The 19,900-nt window shown below is 36.5% G+C and overlaps 2 protein-coding genes and 1 pseudogene across 2 annotated transcripts; 2 read left to right on the forward strand and 1 right to left on the reverse strand.

Moving 5' to 3' along the window:
- Positions 1 to 2,473: 2,473 nt before the first annotated feature.
- Positions 2,474 to 3,562, forward strand: LOC103581396 (putative olfactory receptor 51H1). Its single transcript, XM_008563240.1, has one exon. It carries the CDS (start codon positions 2,474 to 2,476, stop codon positions 3,560 to 3,562), a length of 1,089 nt encoding a protein of 362 aa, XP_008561462.1.
- Positions 3,563 to 10,077: 6,515 nt separating this feature from the next.
- LOC103581394 (olfactory receptor 51T1) lies at positions 10,078 to 11,058 on the forward strand. Its single transcript, XM_008563238.1, has one exon. It carries the CDS (start codon positions 10,081 to 10,083, stop codon positions 11,056 to 11,058), a length of 978 nt encoding a protein of 325 aa, XP_008561460.1. The 5' UTR covers positions 10,078 to 10,080.
- A 6,002-nt stretch (positions 11,059 to 17,060) lies between these two features.
- On the reverse strand, positions 17,061 to 17,916 carry LOC103581398 (annotated as a pseudogene).
- Positions 17,917 to 19,900: the final 1,984 nt, after the last annotated feature.

Genomic DNA, 19,900 nt, shown 5'->3' on the forward strand with positions numbered 1-19,900 from the left:
AAAAAAAAAAAAAAAAAAAAAAAAAAACCTGATTAAAAAATGGGCAAAGGAGCTGAATAGACATTTTTCAAAGAAAGACATACAAATGGCCAACAGGTACATGAAAAAATGCATCATCAGGGAAATGCAAATTAAATCCACATTGGGATATCATCTCACCTCAATTAGAAAGGTTATAATCAGAAAAATTCATGGTATTTTTTAAGTCTGCAGTCCCAGTTTTTCAAGTTTTAGTAAACTTTGCTGCAATGATGGAAAAGCTATAGATCTGAACTATCCAATACTGTAGCCACTAGCCACATGTGGCTATTGCATATGTGAAATATGGCTAGTACAACTAACGTGAAGTTTTAATTAATTTAGTTAATTTAAATTTAAATAGGCACTCGTGTCTAGTGGCTACCATATAGGATGGTGTATCACTAAACTACCGACTCAAGAAATTTGGATTAACTCTTTCCTGTCTTCATTCATTCCCAGGCATCCAGACCTCTCTGTCTTTTGTGTCCACCTCTGGATTTTGTCTAGTAACTTTGCTTCTTTTTAAGACCCAAGATCCTATTCCTAATTTTTTAAAAAATAAATCATTTAATTAGGTATTCTCAACCTGGGTCCTGTGATAATTTCAACATGAGTTCACTTAATTTTTATGCAGACGTTTGCTTGTATGTGCACACGCATATGTGTGAACATTCTTATTTAGGAAACACTTTACGAGATTCTCAGAAGGGTCCTTAAACAAACAGGATTAAGAGACACTAGAGTGCTTCTCCTTCCTTTAATACTGAACCCTCTATGAGCCATGGCTAGACTGGCCTGAAAAGGTAATTCTCTCCATTGTACATTTGGATATATCTTCTTAAAGATAACAGTAAAAATTGAAATAGAAGAGAATTAATGTGCAGCATCAAGATTTTAATCTTGATCTTTGTTACCACAAGCAGTATGCATTAACATCTGGAATGGCCCATAGATCAACTAAGGTTTTACTTGGAGTTATAGTGGGATATGTGGTTGCTGCTAACTCAACATGGGGCTTATTAGAGTAGCCACATACTAGTATGAAATGAAGAGAATGAGGGGTCTCTATGGAGAAACAGGGACACTTAAGTCCACATGAATTTTCAACACAGGGGCATTGACTTCATTAATCTCAACAACGTTTGAATCTGTCTTTGGAGATTCTCCACGGGTGAGTCTTCTGACTGAACCAACTGTTAGTTGTAAAACTCTTTGCAAGTACTAGAAAACATTTTGTTCCCTAAGGAACAACAACAACAAAAATTATCTCAGAATTCCTTTTCAGATGAACGTTAGGACAGAGGAGTCTAATTAAAATAAATAATATACTGAAAAAAAAAAAAGACAGGTCATAAGTAAGTGAGACTGACTTGGAATATTTCTGAAAAGGAACTAAAGCAAATCTTCACAGCTCCTGAGCATTAATTTTCTAATGCTGCCAAAAGAAATTACCACAAACTTAGTGGCTTAAAATAACATTTATTTATTACCTAACAGTTACTGTAAGTCAGAGCCCAACATGTGTCTCACTGGGCTAAAACCAATATGTCAACACTTTTACATTTCTTTCTGGACACTAGGGAAAATTCAGTTCCTTTGACTTTCATCTTCTAGAGGCCGCCCATATTCCCTAACTCTTGGTTTCCTTCCTTCATCTTCAAAGACAGCAAGTCATGTCCAGATGTCCAGTTATTCTCATGTTGCCAGCTCTCTGTTTTTCTGCACCTGGGAAAGCTTCTTCACTTTTAAGTTTTCATGTGATTAGATTTGGCCTATCTGGGTAGTCCAGGATAAACCCCACATCTGAAGATGCTCAACTTTAATTATATCTGCAAATTCTCTTTTGGCATACAGGTAACATATTCATAGGTTTCAAGGATCTGCATGTGGATATCGTTGAGGTCCATTATTCTGCCTACCATAGTGGCTCTTTTTAAAGTTCCTTGGGAGCCAAGGTGACTTCTTCCTCCCTTACATTATGTAAACTCAGGTCCTGTTTGTACTTCTAGGTTCCTAGGAGTTTTAAGGTCAGAATTTTAAATTTCTTAAAGAGTATCTTTCCTTCTCCATCTCACACTTTGTATGTAGAAAAATTGAGTCCCAAAGAGGGAAAGATCATGTCTAAATCATGATTTAGGATCGCAACCAACATATACATACATATACACATGTATGCTTCTGCATATCTGTGTTTATGAATAGCCTTTATATTAAGTTTGTCCTTGCTAATATTTCCTCTATGGTTATTGTTGTCAGTGTTCATTATTAACATAAAAGCACAATGTCAAATTCTTCCTTAGTATTGCAGTCTGCACGACAGCTAACACCTTGATGTTTCCAAATGATTTATATCCCTATTGCGTGCAGCTGTTGATTTGACACTGATTCTGATTGAAGGATGTTTGATTTAATGCATCCTTCTCTTTTTGCCTAGTCAAACTTCTATTCTGCTATGTCACCACCCAACCAAACCTCTGATAACCACCAGACCTTTTTCACCCTGACTGGGATTCCAGGAATGCCAGAAAAAGACTTCTGGCTAGCCTTGTCCCTCTGTCTTCTTTACAGCACCACATTCCTGGGCAATGTCATCATCCTTGCCATCAAAGTTGAGCGAAGTCTCTATGAACCCATGTATTATTTTCTGGCCATGCTAGCTGCCACTGACCTCAGCTTTTCACTGTCTTCCATGCCCACCATGGTCAGTGTCCACTGGTTCAATGTGAGTTCAGTAACTTCTGATGCCTGTCTAACCCAGATGTTCTTCATCCACACGTTTGGGGGAGTGGAATCAGGTGTTCTGGTGGCCATGGCCTATGATCACTTCGTGGCCATCCGCTTTCCTTTGCAGTACGCTACCATTCTCACTCATAGCGTTATCAGCAAGATTGGAGCAGCTGTCCTGCTGCGGAGTGTGGGGGCTGTGCTCCCTGTGCCTTTCCTCATCAAAAGGCTGCCTTTCTGTCACTCCAGCATCCTCTCCCATGCATATTGCCTCCATCAGGATGCCATGAGGCTTGCCTATGCTGACACCCATGTCAACAGCATCTACGGCCTGCTGGCTGTGATCTTCATCATTGTACTGGGTGCCTTGATCCTTTTGGTCTCTTACATTCTAATCCTCCAGGCAATATTGGGCATTGCTTCTAAGGAAGAAAGGCTCAAGGCTCTGAACACTTGCCTCTTCCATATCTGTGCAGTGCTGCTTTTCTATGTGCCTCTCATCGGCATGACCCTGATTCATCACTATGGAAAGCATTTGTCACGAGTAATACACACATTCATGGCCGATATTTACCTGCTGCTACCTCCTGTGCTCAAACCCATTGTGTGCAGTGTTAGGACCAAGCAGTTTGACAGCGGATTGTCGAGTTGTTCTGTCAGGGCAGGACTGGCTCTTAATGGCACCTACTACTTCTGTGCATATGCAATCGAATCAGAGAAGGGTACCAAATGCAGCACTGTTCAACACAAATTCCTGAAGAAATGGAAATGTTCTATATCTCTGCTGTTTAATACTGTAGTTACTGGTCACACATGACTATTAGGCACTTGAAACTTTGCTACTGTAAGTAAAGAACTGAATTTTAAATTTATTTAATTTTAGTTAATTTAAATGTAAATTTAAATTTTTATATGTGGCTAGTAGCTACTGTTTTGAACAGTACAGATATGATGGGTTGTGACATGACATTGCATTATGGTTTTGATGAAAGCAATAATTTATATTAGCTTGATAACGATATGAACTTTCATATCTTAAAATAGCATATAACAAATTGTTAAACAGTTATGTACAATAAAACTCACTCATTTTGGTGTATAGTTTCATAAATTTTGATAAATGCAAAGAGTCATGTAACTCCCACTTAAACAAAGATAGAGAACAGTTTTATCACTCCCCTAAATTTTTTCCTACTGCCCATTTGTACCCCTTTATCCATATAAAACACCTGGCAAGGACTGATTTGTTTTCCACCCTTATAATTCTTTTTTTCTTAGAATAAAAAGAATGGAACCTTGCACACAAATGGAACCTTGCAGTATACAATCTTCTGTGTCTGGCTTCTTAACATAATGAAATGCATTTGAGATTTACCCATATTATTGTGTGTATTAGTAGTTTATTCCTTTCTTATAGCTCAGCAGTTTCTGTTGTATGCTATTATTTAATAACTATATAGAGAAAAATTCCAGGACTGTTCTTGCTCCATTTTAATCACACTGATATTCAGTGCTGAACACTGGACAGTTATTTTCTTTTTCTTTTATTTATGTATGTATTCATTTACAGATTTTATAAAAGATAAGGTGTGTATGTATAATGGGTTGAAAGGAGAAGAAAAAATATTAAAAAGAAAAAAGCATGTGCAAAGTATGAGAGCATCATTCAGTGAGTTAGAAACATAAAGAATTCCATATATGCTTTAGATCTCAAACTCAACCTCACTTCTGTCCAGAGGGCTTTCTGACGTTCCTTTTATTATGTTAGTTTCTCACATTGTACTATGATTACCTAACAACGTATCTTCCCTGCTATTCTATATACTTCATGTTCCACTTTATCATATACTGAATGCTCAATGTAGCACAGAACATATGGAGGAAACTTAATATATATACCTTTGATTAGTAAAAACTGTACTTTACTGAGATTGATTTTATGTTTCTTATCCATTCTGTTCTCATTTAATCTTTGTAAGTCTCATTTAAAATTTTCAGAGTCCCTCATCTTTGCTGATGGAAACCAGGGGAAAGAGGTGGTGTTTACATAGAATCAGAGCATTACTTGATGTGTGACTTTATGGAGTTACTTAATCTCTCTAGATACTCATTGGAATGAGCACATTTGCTCACCATGCAGATATAGTGAGAATATAGATGGGAAAATGTATCGAGAGGATAAGAAGCCAGGGAAGATTAGATATGATCAGGATTATTAATTCACTGTCTTCTGTGGAAAGTTGGATTATGGTCAAAATGAGGCTTAAGCCAGATGTGGGCATGCAGTTGAAAAACAAGCAATTTATAAAATGAATAGATTGAGGACTATATTTAAACTATATTTCTTGAAGATACGAATGGAAACAGTTGACTACAGAAAGTAGTGTACAGCATACCGGTTAAAATCAAGAGCTTTAGAGTAAGATAGACAGGGGCTTGAATACTAGCTCTTTAACTTGCTGACTTTTAGATGAGTGAAGTTATTCAAAACCTCTCTGACCTTTAATTTTCTCAGCTGTGAAACAATGGAGATTAATACTTAACTTGTAAGGTTGATCATAAATAAATATAACAATGTATTTAAAGCATATAGTGTTATTTCTGGCATATATTATATATTCTTCAAATATTAGATTACTTGTGCTTAGAGGACAAGTGGGCTGCAGATGTGACTCAAATAGGAAGTCTTCTTGAGGGGGTTCCAGTGTAGGGAGGGACATAGGAATAGCTGGGGGGATAATGAGACCTATTAGGAAGACTACGCATTGGAAGCAGAGAACAGAGAGATGACTTTTTGCCCTCTTCTAATCCAGCTCTGACATTCAGGGAGCCTTCTGGGCTGACAATCTGTAGCCTGAGGCTCGGTGAAGAGGAATGGTTGTAGTTATCCAACCCAGGAAGGCAATTTTTATAGATGCCCATTACTGTCAGCCCCCAGGGCCAGGGCTGTGCTTACAACCCCTGATGGATGGGGGTTGCTTGGGTCTGGGAGCAACGTTTCAAGCTGTGTCTAGTAGATGTGTCTGAGCTGCTATAGAGGAACATATTCACACTGGTTCCATCACTCTTGCTCCAACCAGCACGCCTACTAATCAAGATAGCTCCCTGTTGCCTGGTGACTCTAGTAGGCTGCCTATAAAGCCCCCACTTTTGGAAACTGGTTTACTCTCTGCTCTGTGATGGTGCTGAAGAGAGTTTGGTGGTGTCGCCTGCTGATGTGACCAGGTAAGCAGAGTGCATAAGTGGGAAGAGACAAAAGCGGAAGGGATTAAAGAATGAGAAATGGTAATAGAAGGAGGGGAGGAAAATTAAGCAGTGACTTGATGGGAACTACAGGTAAGTTTGGATGATGAAATGGAAGGGCAAAATGGATCCGAGGAGAAATTGAGATAGGGATATAGAGGACAGGAGGGAAAAGAAGGCACAAATAGAAAAGGAGACAGGATTCAGAACTCTCTTACTGTGGTGATGATTGCTCATCAATCAATCAACATTATTAAATGAAGGTTTTTATTGTTTCAGATCCTGCTTTAGTAGATAGCATTGAGAGGTTAAAAAATACACATGCTCAAAATTTTAAGGAATTTAAAGTACAGACAGAAAAAGATGACACTTGCAGATACAAATTGCCAATATCGGTTGTGCGTCATTATTAAGAAACAAATGAAAGGTCCAAGCTTAAGTGGTACAAAGATGTAGAAACAGAGGGGAAATTTCAGTTTAACATGCTCTGGAGTTGTCAGGTTTGGTTCTAGATTGTGGAGGAAATATAATTCAGTGTTGAGAAATGAACAGAAGTTAGGGGTTGGTAAATAAAGAAGGTGGGTCTATATCATTACTGATGCCAGAAAGCAAGGAAATTGATATTTGAATCACTAAGTTATTGAGTGGTGTGGGTCTTATCCAAGTCATTTCATCTAGCCTTCTGTATATAAATGGCATATGTTGCCTTCTGCCTGACCAGTCATATGGAGACTTGTACCTGAAGAAAGTGTTAGCCCATGGGCAATGAGCTCCTACTCCTCTCCCATTATCCCGTGTCATTTTTTTCATTTTTTTTTTTTTTTTTTTTTTTTTTGCCTTCTGCCTGACCAGTCATATGGAGACTTGTACCTGAAGAAAGTGTTAGCCCATGGGCAATGAGCTCCTACTCCTCTCCCATTATCCCGTGTCATTTTTTTCATTTTTTTTTTTTTTTTTTTTTACTTTTATGAGATACCATTCAAAGAACAGAATAACTGGTAATCTGCTTTATGGGCATCTTATATCTTGATTGCTTTTCTACCCCAAAACTCCCCTCTGCATACATAAGCACATGTAAGACCCACAGAACAAACAATGCAGACATTCACACATACTTTTGAGCACACTTGGACTCCACAAATATTCTTTAGTGTCCAAGAGGACACTGTTTTCCCTTTTATTTACTTCTCATCTTTATCCCTCCTCTGTATCATATAGATATATAATATAAAATTTTGTTGTATTTTAAAAGAAGGAACTCACACACCCAGCTATCCAAATTGTCTCATTAGCCTTGCCTCTCTGATGGTCTGAAGTTTATTAAAAAATCATAGGCTTTGGAGTTAGTAAATCTGTTTTTAAATTTTGAATCAGTATCCAGCTATTTTACCTTGGATGCATCATTTAACCTTTCTGGCCCATTTTTTTCTTTAAAACACGAGTAAAATAAAAAAAAAATATATATATATATACTAAATTTTCATGGGATTATATAAATTTTATATAAGGTGGCTAGCAAAATGTATGATTTATTCAAATAATTCTAATTCTTTTTCTTTTCTTTTAGTCTACCCTCCTTCTTCCAATCAATGAGAGGATGATCACTTTCTTTATGGTACCTAGGGAAGTAATTTCTCCATGGCCCATGCATCCCTCAAAACTACCAGGTTCAATCTATATTTCTTTCATGTACATATATTCTTCATCTGTATATCTGTCTTTTATCACATATACACCTATGAATACATGTAATGTCAATTAGATTACTTGAGTTTTGTGCCAATCACAGTGCTTGTCTCTGGAGAAAATATAAAGATGTTCCCAGAGAGCCAACACTGTAGTGGGAGAAAGAAATGCAGAGAAAGAAGTTTACTCTTAAGTTCTGTACTTATCAGGCTGAGAAGAAGAGAATGAAACAGAAATCTCAACAACTTTCTGTTTTCCTGCCTGGCTATTTGATCTTCCCTCGTTTCCCTCTGTAGTAACAGCAGCCCATTAATGTTTGCCCTGGCTTCTCACCTCATTCATTTCCACTAGGCTGAGGGAATTTTGAATGCAGAAACTGTTCTTTACATATTTCTGTCTTCCTTGCCCTCAGCACAGTAACCGGCCTTTACATTGTTATTCAAAGTCCGAGTGTTCATAATCCATATGTCATCTGGCACCAGTTTTCCTAATTCTTAGTGTTCTTTTCCAACCATATCCTGGACATGTATAATATAATAATTCCAAAGATTATAGCAGAAAAAGCAAGTGGTATTTTTTCCCCTCATTGCAGTAACAAGTAATTATTTCTATCACCATCTTCAGTAGACTGGAGGAGAGGGAGAAAATAATTCACATTTCCTCATATTTATCCTTATATAATGATGGACAAGCTCTTGCACTCGACAATTCCTTGTATCTACTCTGTCACCAGGGCAGAAAGCCTGGACTACTGAAAGATGAGAATGCTTAGGCCTGTCATTACCCCCACAACGACTTGTCTAGGTACCTTACTCCTTGTTAACTCTTTGTTGATGATACTTGGCCTAAGTAGAAATGTAAAAATCTGCAGTGATGATTTTTTTTTTTTGACCAACAGTCAGTAAAAAATCCTGAATAAAATTGCAATGGTCATCTTAAATATATGTCCCAGCTTCTGCCTACCTTATGACACTATTTCTGTTTTCTTTTAGCTGTCATTCCATGGACTTTTTCACACATTGAACTACCTGGTATTCCAATTTGTGATGTCACCTCAGCCTGCGTATCCCCAAGTTACTCCCTTTTTATTAGTCCCCATTTCCATCTCACTTATGATTTTTCCAAAGTCATTCATCACATGTTCCTGAGTGTATCCCATGTCTTTCACCATGCCCATAAGTTATCTAAAGTCCATTCCAACATGGACATAGCCAGTCCTTAAGAGAGAGAATTCCACTAACTTACTTATATTCTGTATATTGGCACAACTGGTTTACACAGCAAGAGAAGAAAAACAAGGAAGGAGGAATGAAGAATTTGGGTCTTGGATCCTCCCAATGACATAAAATGGTACAAGCGTCTGTGGCCCCATCACAGTGTAGCTAATGATGTAAGATAAAGTCTCCACAGTGACTCACTGAATTCTCACCATGACTTTAACAAAATATCAGAAGCTGATATGGCAGGGTGTTTTTTCTAGGTGTATTCACTGAGCCTAGATCAGAATTCTTGAAGTCATGTATTCCAGAAAAATGTTAGGAGATCTTGACAAGATCTATTAAGACAGTCTATTCACAGTGAGTGGGTTCAAAGTCACATGGAAGATATTCATGGGGAGTAGAAACAAGTACCCCAAAGTGTAAGATGGAGGAAAAAAATAGGAACCTGCTATTTTGGTAGAGTTGGAAAATTATACAGAGAGACAGACAGAAACAGAAATAAAGGACAAGATGAACACAAGTCCGACTGAGTATGTAGAATGTGGAAGGGAGAAATTACATAAATTATTCCCACATAGAGAATGGAAGAAATAATCTCTGAGGCTAAAAGGAGACTTCTAATAGGAGAATATGAGGAGAGTGTGGCCTATGACTCAGCTACAGGATACCTCTGGATTCAATATCCCAGATCATCTTCTAGCAAGAACCTCATAGAATATGCCACTGCAGGTGCCCAGAGTGATTTCTATGTGCCTCCCCATTATTTCTAGAGCAACTAACATAGCTTGGAGACTTAATACAAAGACCAGTCGGGTTGTAAGTGTCAATGTGGTTGTTTTGTTAGTATGTGTGCACGTGTGTGACTTAAGTCTATAAGCACTTCCTACTATAAGCACTTCCTACTTCAAGCCAGGGCTAGTCTGAGCAATAAGTTGGAAATGAGCCTAGGGAGATTGATGGTTATAATCGGGAGAGGGTAGAGGCAGAAAAATGGGGCCAGATTCTAACAGGAAAATCTAAGATACTGTAGAATTATGTGATAGGCACAGTAGTTAAATGAAAGATTTTGAATAAAGAGAAACAATTGTGTAATTTGGGAAGGGTTTATGAAAGATTTAGGACCTAAAGAAAAAAGATCACTGTGACAGATATTGCCATTTCTTTTCAGGTGTGTCCTCAACCCAACATGTTAGTTTTCAATAACACCACATCCTCCGTCTCACACTTCCTGCTTACTGCATTCCCTGGGCTGGAACTTGCTCATGTCTGGATCTCCATTCCTGTCTGCTGTCTTTACGTCATTGCCGTCTTGGGAAACAGCATGATCTTGTTTGTCATCATTATTGAACAGAGTCTCCACAAGCCCATGTACTATTTCCTCTGCATGCTCTCAGCTGTTGACCTATGTTTGGCCATCACAACCCTTCCCACTGTGCTTGGGGTTCTCTGGTTTCATGTCCGGGAGATCAGCTTCAAAGCGTGCCTCATCCAAATGTTCTTTGTGCATACCTTCTCCTTCCTGGAGTCCTCGGTGCTGGTAGCCATGGCTTTTGACCGCTTCATGGCCATCTGTAACCCACTGAGGTATGCGACTGTCCTCTCAGACATGATGGTCTTGGTGATTGGACTGTCCATCTGCATACGACAAATAATTTTCGCATTTCCCACTAATCTAGCCCTACAGAATTTTTCTTTCCGGGGAGGTCAAGAGCTTTCCCACCCATTTTGCTACCACCCAGATGTGATCAAAAATACATATTCCAACCCCTGGATCACCAGTTTTTGGGGCATGTTTATTCAGCTCTATCTGAATGGTACTGACTTATTGTTCATTCTTTTCTCCTATGTCCTGATCCTCCGGACTGTTCTGAGCATTGTGGCCCCAAAGAAGCAACAAAAAGCACTCAGCACCTGTGTCTGTCACATCTGTGCTGTCACTCTCTTCTATGTGCCAATGATCAGCCTGTCTTTGGCACACCGCCTCTTCAGTTCCACCCCAAGGGTGGTCTGCAGCATTTTGGCCAATTTTTATCTGCTTTTACCACCTGTACTGAACCCCATCATTTACAGCTTGAAGACCAAGACTGTCCGCCGGGCTATGTTCCAGCTGTTCCAATCCAAGGGTTCACGGGGCCCCAATATGAAGGGTCTTAGAGGAAGGTGAAATTTAAGGAGGAAAATTGTCAGTATATAAATTATATTAAGTAGGAAAGGGATTTGGTACGGTGTCCTCTGCAAGCATTTTAGTTACTGAGGCAATTCCAATTGAATTATAGGAGTCGAAAGAAGAGAGTAATTTTTTCAGTGAGCTTGTCAAAGAATTTCTTGTTTTAAATACTACAGTTCAAAACCAAATTAATTGTGTATATTTCCTTAAAATGACATGGACTCCTGTGCAAATTAAAGACTCCTTTGCAAATATGATTGCTTCAATCCAGTGGAACAATTTAACTACTTGCTTTAAAACAGTTATTCTTAGTCCAGAAATAAGTGACAATAATTTTATTTTTGCATTAAGTAGAACAAAATCATTTTTTTCTAAGCTCAGATTTTCCAAGGGGCAATGAAGATTATTTCTTGAGCTGGTAAAGGGAAAAGTTGTTTGTGTCCACAAAGGCACACACATAGAATTTTGTAGTTAAAAACTCTAGAAAAATCTTGCACACTGGTTTCAATTCCTAGAGTCACTTCTAGAGAGCGCTGTCTCCTTACAGATATGCTCCCTGTATCTCTATCTTTTCTTTAATCTCTTCTTAGGAAAAGTGATACTTTAACAATTCTAATTGCTATTTTTTTATATCTCCAATCAATCCCCAATACGTAAACTTACACACCACCTTTTATTATTTTGTCCATTGTCTAGATGTACTAACAGTTCTGATTCTGATTCCATGGCCCCTCTTCAGGACCAACTCTGCCTCAGGACTGCAGATTTTTTCTATTTTCCCTTGTTTCTTGGGTCATTAATTTTCTACCCAGGTGTTAGCCACCTCCACCTTCTGGTGTACTTATCACTATAGAATTGTATAGAAACTCTGAGGCTTTTTAATAGGAAATTTCCCTTATTAATGTTTCAGCTACCTTTATTATAAATATTTGTCTTGTAAAGAAGTAACTTCAGGTACTCTCTGCTGGAGAGAGTTCTCCATTTTTTTCTTCTACACACAGAGTTCTGGCAACTAAGTTCCACCCAGGATGATTCACGTCTGAGCACAGTGGTCCACGCAGATATTCTGATTTGAACCAGCTGTCTCCTTCCCCTATGTCAGACAGGGAATGCCAGTCTCAATCTCTGGTTTGTTTGCCTCAGTTTCCTGTCAAGCTTCATTGTTCAGCTCAAGCACTTAAACACTGTGACTCTGCTTTGCTTAAAACCCAATCAACTTTCCTCTCATCATTATCAAGATGACTCACGTATTATTTATAATTTGAATCATTGGTATTATTTCCCATTTATATAGCATATTCAGGTGATATAGATATCTCCCTGGTGGTATTTAAACATAATACAAGAGTATGTGGCAGAAACTAGTATTATAAGGGAAGAAAAACCAGTGCACAACCATCCTAGAAAGTAGGACAATTGGAAATATAATTTGGTTCTCTGTCTCCAAGCCCACCATTTCAGCTAAAACATTTCTTGGCCTTGTGCACTTTGTGTGAAGTCTTTGTATTCCCTTATACCACAATTCAGTAATTTAACTTTCAATTTTCCATTCTCATAGTGTTGTCAGATAAATGTCTCTTTGGTTCTATACCTGTTGAAAAGACAAAAACAAACAAACAAACAAACAAACAAAAAAACCAAAAAACTATTATGCAAAAGTGCAAGAGTCCCATGATATATCTAATTGCTAGACATATGTTCCAGAGCAAGGATTAAAGACAGAAGACAACTTTTTAGATAGACACCCTGATAGTAATGGCAGAATAAAGCCACAATCTTAAGGATTATTTGTAAGAAAGTTTGTGAATTTAGACAAGAATTCCAGGAATGGAGGTGGGGCAGATAAAACTGTCCCAGAGTTGGGAATTTTAGAAGTGCTAGGTGAGATTATTTACTTGGTACCATAGGAGGACTTAAGGGAAGATATAAAATGCCAACCAATATTTTTCTATATTCATGTTTTTGAGCCCAGACATTGGTGTGGCTGGAGAGGAAGAGGTCTTGTACAGCAGCTGATAAGGAACAGTGAAGGTGAAGACTGTGAGCTGAGAAAGAAGAGAGTATTTTCCTTACAAAGTATCTCACTATGGCAGAGACTCTGACCCTGAAATTAACCGGGAGCAAAGCAGAATTTCAGATTGCGCCCTAGTCTAACCACCAGAACTTTTTTTTTTTTTCCTTTTTACTGACTGGCAACGGGATCGCAACCCTCGGTGTTGCGCCCGCACCACGCTCAGCCAGTGAGCGGGAACCAGTCTCCACATAGGTGGGAGCGCCGCAGCGCTTCCAAGTAGGGCATTCTCCAGTGCGCCGCCGGGCCGGCCCTAACCACCAGAACTTTTACACATCAGTTCTTTCAGATGTCTATGGCTCTTTAATTGCTTCTTTTGAAGACTTTTATAAAGGTTTTTGCTGGTAGATCTACAATTCCCTATTCACATTTCAGAAATTTAAAAACATCTGGGAAAACAGCCTTAAAATTCTTTTTTTCTTAAGTCTGCTGTCAAAATTCATTGGCTGAAAAACTTAACACGAACTGATATGAATATATTTATGGTCATTACTTATTTCACATAAAGTGAAGAATATGTACTCATTTTTGCTTCAGAACTATTGCTATCTTTGAATACAGGGCTATGCCTCAAAGGTCGTATGGCCCTTTTAAAGTATGAAAAATTATGAATTCCAAGAGATTTAGATGAACAATTGTGAAAATGTGCAATAATTCTTCCAGTTTTAAGACAGTCAGTACCTAAGGCATTCTGCCATATGTGTGTTAATCTTTTACTACTTTAAGTGAACTTTTCATATCTGACTCAAAACACAATCTGCTTACTCAACACCAAAAACATTTTAATCAATGTATTTCATTCCCATATTAATTGTTATTAAGATATGAATTTGTGTTTTGTTGTTATTTCAAGCAATGTATTAATATATTTGGAATTTTTTCTCATTATGAATGTCATATATATTATATATAATTTAAAATGTATAAATATACTGAGAAATACATAAAATTATTAAGGATGTAATAAACATTATTTATAATCCTGCTGAAAGATTATATAATATATGTTTAATCTTAATATATGTTCAAATAGTGTATAGCCAAATATATATCTTGTTTGTTTGATATTATTCATTATTTCTATCAAGTGATAATATTTTATATTATCTCTTTTTTTATATTAGACTTCCTTTGATTCTTCACTAAAATAGACACATTGACTTTTTTTATTTATGCTTTCTTATATATGTGATTAAACTTACCATACTTTACTCAGATAATTTTATTATTGATTTACTTGGTCTCCTCACCACCAGACTGTAAGCTACTTGGTAGTAGGCCTCAGTAAGGGACATGAAGAATAATTTATGATTTGTAATCATGAGCATGCTAATAACATTGATTCGATTATCACATATTGCACACACATACTGATAGTCAACTCTGTACTCCATGAATATGTATAATCAATTATGTTTCAATTTAAAAATAAATTTTAAGAAGTCAAAGAAAAAACTTAAAATAAATTCCCTAACATGTAATATAGGGCTTAGCAAATACTACCTAGTTGTTGATGCTGTATTGCATGAGTGAATGATATGTAATCATATTTGTATATTATGTTTTATGTTACTATTTCCTATAATTTAATATTTTAGTAACTTTTGGCATGTATTCTTTTAAATATATACTTGATCATACCTCTGATTATTTCCTCAGAGTTTTAGAAATGTGAATTACTTTTTTCAACATAAGTTGGAAAATGTTGAAAAAAGTAATCGAAATGTTGGACAGTAACACAAATATGTAACACAGCACAAATACCAAATGGTATTTTATAGACACTGTACAAGTACTGGACATATGCCAATAGATTTGATTTATGAAACTCTTTTGAGGAAACAAAATGCAAATAAGAGAGACAGACATGTGAACTAATGATGATAACATAACTGAAGAATGGGGCCACAGAGAAAGAATTAAGTAATACAATCTGTGTGGAGTCAAGCAAGTCTTTTCCTCTCTTCCCTGATTAGGCTGTAGGCGTCTAGTCAGGGTCAGCTATTGAGCAGTGAGAATTCACCTAAACTCACTGGGGACATAAAATAAGAGGATATAAAATATATAAGAATATTTACCTATTTAAAATATATGAGTATTTGAGCCTTCCTCAAAATGGTTCTTTGAAACAAATAATGTCATTTGTAAGCAAGTTGGCTAGTAAAATATTAAAATTTATTAAAAATAGTGTTCTTCCAATTCATAGTGCAGTCATCCCCCCTTATCGGGGATATGTTCCAAGCCCCCCAGTGTATGCCTGAAATTGTGGATAATACCAACCCTATATGTGTACTATGTTTTTTTTCCCCATACATACATGACTATGATAAAGTTTAATTTATGGATTAGACACAGTAAAAGATTAACAACAAAAATTTATAATAAAATATAATAATTAAGTAAAATAAGGGTTACTTGAACATAAGCACTGTGATACTGCAGCGATCGATCTGATAATCAAGATAATCAAGATGGCTACTATGTGATGAATGAGCGGGTGGTGTCTCCAGTGTGGATAAAAACGTGTGGCACAAAAGGATGATTCACATCCCAGGCAAGATGGACCAGGTTAGTGCATGATTTCGTCACACTATGCAAAATGGTGCACTATTTAAAACTTATGAATTGCTTATTTCTAGAATATTCCATTTAATATTTTTCCACTATGGTTGACTGTGGGAGCTGAAACCGTGGAAAGCAAAACTGTGGATAAGGGGAAAGTGTTGTACAAAATTGCTAAGGATTGACTTATTCTCAATTTTATGTTTTACACCTTTGTCTACTACTAAGTACTCACATATAAAAGATGAACAAGAAACAAATTAATTTTACAGAAAATAATTTGAAGTACCCAATCATCTTTATTTGGCTATTTATCGTTTTAAAATATGGAACTATATATCCATGCATATGATTTTTTATTGCATAATATATAGTTATTTTCTTTTAGTTTAAAAGTATTTCTTGCTTTTTTAGTGTAATTGACTATATTATGGTTTTTGCCAAATGCCTAAACAACCACAAGAACCATTTATTTTAAAATATGGAACTATATATCCATGCATATGATTTTTTATTGCATAATATATAGTTATTTTCTTTTAGTTTAAAAGCATTTCTTGCTTGTTTAGTGTAATTGACTATATTATGGTTTTTGCCAAATGCCTAAACAACCACAAGAACCATTTTTTTAGAACATGTATTTTAGAGCAGTTAATTAAGAATAGCAGTGCTTTAAAAATTAGTGTATTTTTAACATCTTTCCTACTTTTTACCTATAGCATAATCATCCTTCTGTTCTCCTTTTAGTAGTTACGACTTATCGGAGAATTGATTTTTCTTAAAGAATATTATGAGAGTTTACTGTCATAAGCTAAGGCTATGAAACCTCTAAGATAAAAGATTGTGTCTATTTAATTGTTAACAAAAGAAGAAAGAGAGATTGTTAACCAGCTTATACTTGACAGTCGACTTCTTTCACTTAAATGGGAAATCAAGAATTCCCACAAAATTCACTGAAGTCCTCTTGACAAATACAGGGTGTCTGAAAGCCACCTGAAAGAAAACCAGTAAATGGATTGAGGTAACATCATTTAACTTTTAACTCCATCGATATTCATTGTTTGTAAGGGGACAGAATCCCTACTTTCACATGTACTTACCCTTGTGTTGTAAGCAAAAAAATGCTGTATTAGCGTTTTGTTTCCTGATTTTAATAATATAACTGTCCCATATATACTCTTCAATGCCCATGTCAGTCCTACACTCACAGACTTCTTAGTCAATATAGTGCCCAGCTCATGTGCTGTACTGATTATAAGAATAGTTAAGAAAGATAATGATGAATCATTGATAATACTTTGCTTAGAATGATGTTATTTTCTTTCCTGATCCTGGCTGAACCTTGCCCCACTTTTTCCCCATGCCTTTATTTTAGATCCAAATTGCCTGGAATCTTTTCATGAATTGGCCTCGTCTTCATACAATACACAGTGAGGCTAATCAGAGGTGGCACTAGCAGGAATACGTTGGCAATGAGGATCATGGCCATCAGGGACTTGTGCTTGCCAAAGTGGTGCATGGGTGCTAGAGCAATGATGGGCACCTAGAAGATGAGCACAGCAAAGATGTGGGTGACACACGTGTGGAGGGCCTTGAGCCACTCCTTATGGGATCCAATTTCCATCACAGTCTTCAGGATGAACACATGGGATACAGCAATGAACACACTGTCTGACATCATACAGAGGGCAATAAAGAAACTATAGAAGAAGTTGGCTGTGTTGTCAGTACAGGCCAGCTTCATGACATCCAGATGTAGACAATGTGAGTGAAGAAGTAGGCCTTTCCTACAATACGTTAATCTTCTGAGACTGAAAGGAAATAGGAGCACTAAGAGCATGTTTTTAATAAGAAACACCAGCCCTATTTTGGCAACTCTTGTACTGGTGAGGATAGAGCTGTATCTCAGAGGATTGCATATGGCCAAGAAGCAGTCAAAAGACATGAGCCGGAGCACTGAGGGCTCCTTATCTGTGAATCCATGAATAAGGAAAAGCAGGTATGTGGGGAGATTCCTGTGGTATTGAACACAAAGATCCTCAGCACAGTGGGGACAGAGGAGAAGGACAGGCCCAGGTCGGAGACAGCCAACAAGGAAAGGAAATAGACATGGGTGCGTGGAGTGATGGCTCAGTCCTGATCACAAAGAGGATGGTGCAGATGCCCAGGAGGGCCACAAGGTACATGACACAGATGGGGATGGAGATCCATGCATGAGCAAGATGGTGATTTCAATTTCATAAAAATGGAAGATACCTATGCAGAGTCAGTTTGAAAGCATTTATTCACAGATCTGAAATGACACTTTCAACATGAGTCTGTTGTGTTCATCTCCCTGCTTTCAGCACACTTGTCTGAGAAATAAGCAAAGAAAATGGAACTTTGAAGGACTTTCCATTTCAAAAAATAAAAAAAGTGAGGGATTATTTTTGAAACAATGTAATAGAGTCAGATAACGCTAATTGAGAAGGAGAACCAGGAATATAGGTATTGTCTTGACTTGTCATACATCTTCCCTTTGAGAAAAAATACCCACATAAAGAAGAATATCCTGCAAATAAATTCTCCGTGTACTATCAAGCTTTTCTCCTGCCCACCCGCAATCCAATAAAAAACTTGTATACACCCAGGCTGGACTATAGTGTAACTACTTTGCCTGGTCCAGAAATAGCCTGGGCTTTTCTTCCTCAACTCCATTCTATATGCCATTGTCAAAGAAATTCTTATTACTCTTTTTTTTTCCCAGACTGTTTGCAAAAAAATTGTTTCTGTAAATAATATACATATTATACATTACTTTACATATAATATGTAAAATAACATATGGATTAGGTAAACTTTTTAAAGATTTAATTATTAATGTCATCTAAGTAACATTATAAATGAAAAAAAAATATTACTCAGTCTAATCGCTCATTCCTCTAATATTTTCTTTATGTTTATGATAAAATCTATACTTCTAACTATTGCTTATAAGGCCCTCTAGGATAAGACCTCTAGAAACCTCTCCAACATACCACAAGCACACTCCTTCCTGTTGCTCCTTAAGCATTCCAACATCTTTTCATCTCAGGACTGCTATACTTGCTGTTTCCTCAACCCGAAAGGCTCTTTCCACAAGTATTCAGGTCATTGTTCAAAAGTCACATTCTCAAAAAGGCCTTCCTTGAACACTCTAGCTGCTTCAGTCGTATTCTATGCCTTGCTCTGATTTATTTATTTTGAATTCTTATTTAGTGTTTACCGTATGAAGGCAAATTACAGCATTAACATTGCTTTGTGTACCTCTAGCACATAGTAGACTTTCAATAAATGTTAGATAAAATAAATGAATAAATAAATAATCTCTATTAAGACAAAATCAGTGTATTTACTCGTTTAATGAGATCAATTTTGCATTTTTAAAACATATCTTGTTAGAAGATCTTGGGGTTAGCATTAGTTTAAAAGACTATAAATTATTAACATACTTCAGTTTGAGTGCAATAAATAAAATATGCTGAATATAAAAAAATTACAGATTGCTCATTAGCCTTTGTACTTGTCACTAGGAAACTAATTAATTAATTAATTAATTAAATGCTTTATTTTATTCCCAGATGCTAAGGTCTGGGGAAGAGAGGAATAAAAATAGAGTGGGTTGAAAGAGAACATAGAAAAATGAAAGGGGTGGGGATTAACCTTTATCTCATTGTACTAGACATTTTGTACCTGTTATTTCATTCAGCCCTCCCATGGTAGTATTATTCCTGATTTACAAATTTGAAAAATAAAGCATAGAGAAACTAACTCATATAATTTCTCAGAGAAATATATGTTATGAACAGACATGAGATTTGAACAGATGTTGTTTGATTCTAAGCTTTCCAATTATACATGTTGTCTATCTAATATTAATTAATATGATTAGAAATTGTATAAATTGCAAGAAAAAGGCATTTTAATGGGGGATATATAAAAATTAGGATGCAATAAGTAATAGAAATGACAAAGAAAGTAAAAGCCTTAACCTTTATTGCACACCAATTTCATTGCCCTACAGTTATCTCCAGAGCTATTTTAACCAACATAAGTCATTTCAATCTTATTCCTGACAAAATTGCATCAAATAAGAGAAAAAAGGTCAATAGCAATTGTTAGTAGTGAAACCCAGCAAATGGAGTCAACTCTGTGATAGTAAAAGGTATGTAAATAGTATCTGCTTAG

The sequence above is a fragment of the Galeopterus variegatus genome, unplaced genomic scaffold (assembly GCF_000696425.1).
Source record: "Galeopterus variegatus unplaced genomic scaffold, G_variegatus-3.0.2 Scaffold12951, whole genome shotgun sequence".
Taxonomy (NCBI): Eukaryota; Metazoa; Chordata; class Mammalia; order Dermoptera; family Cynocephalidae; genus Galeopterus; species Galeopterus variegatus.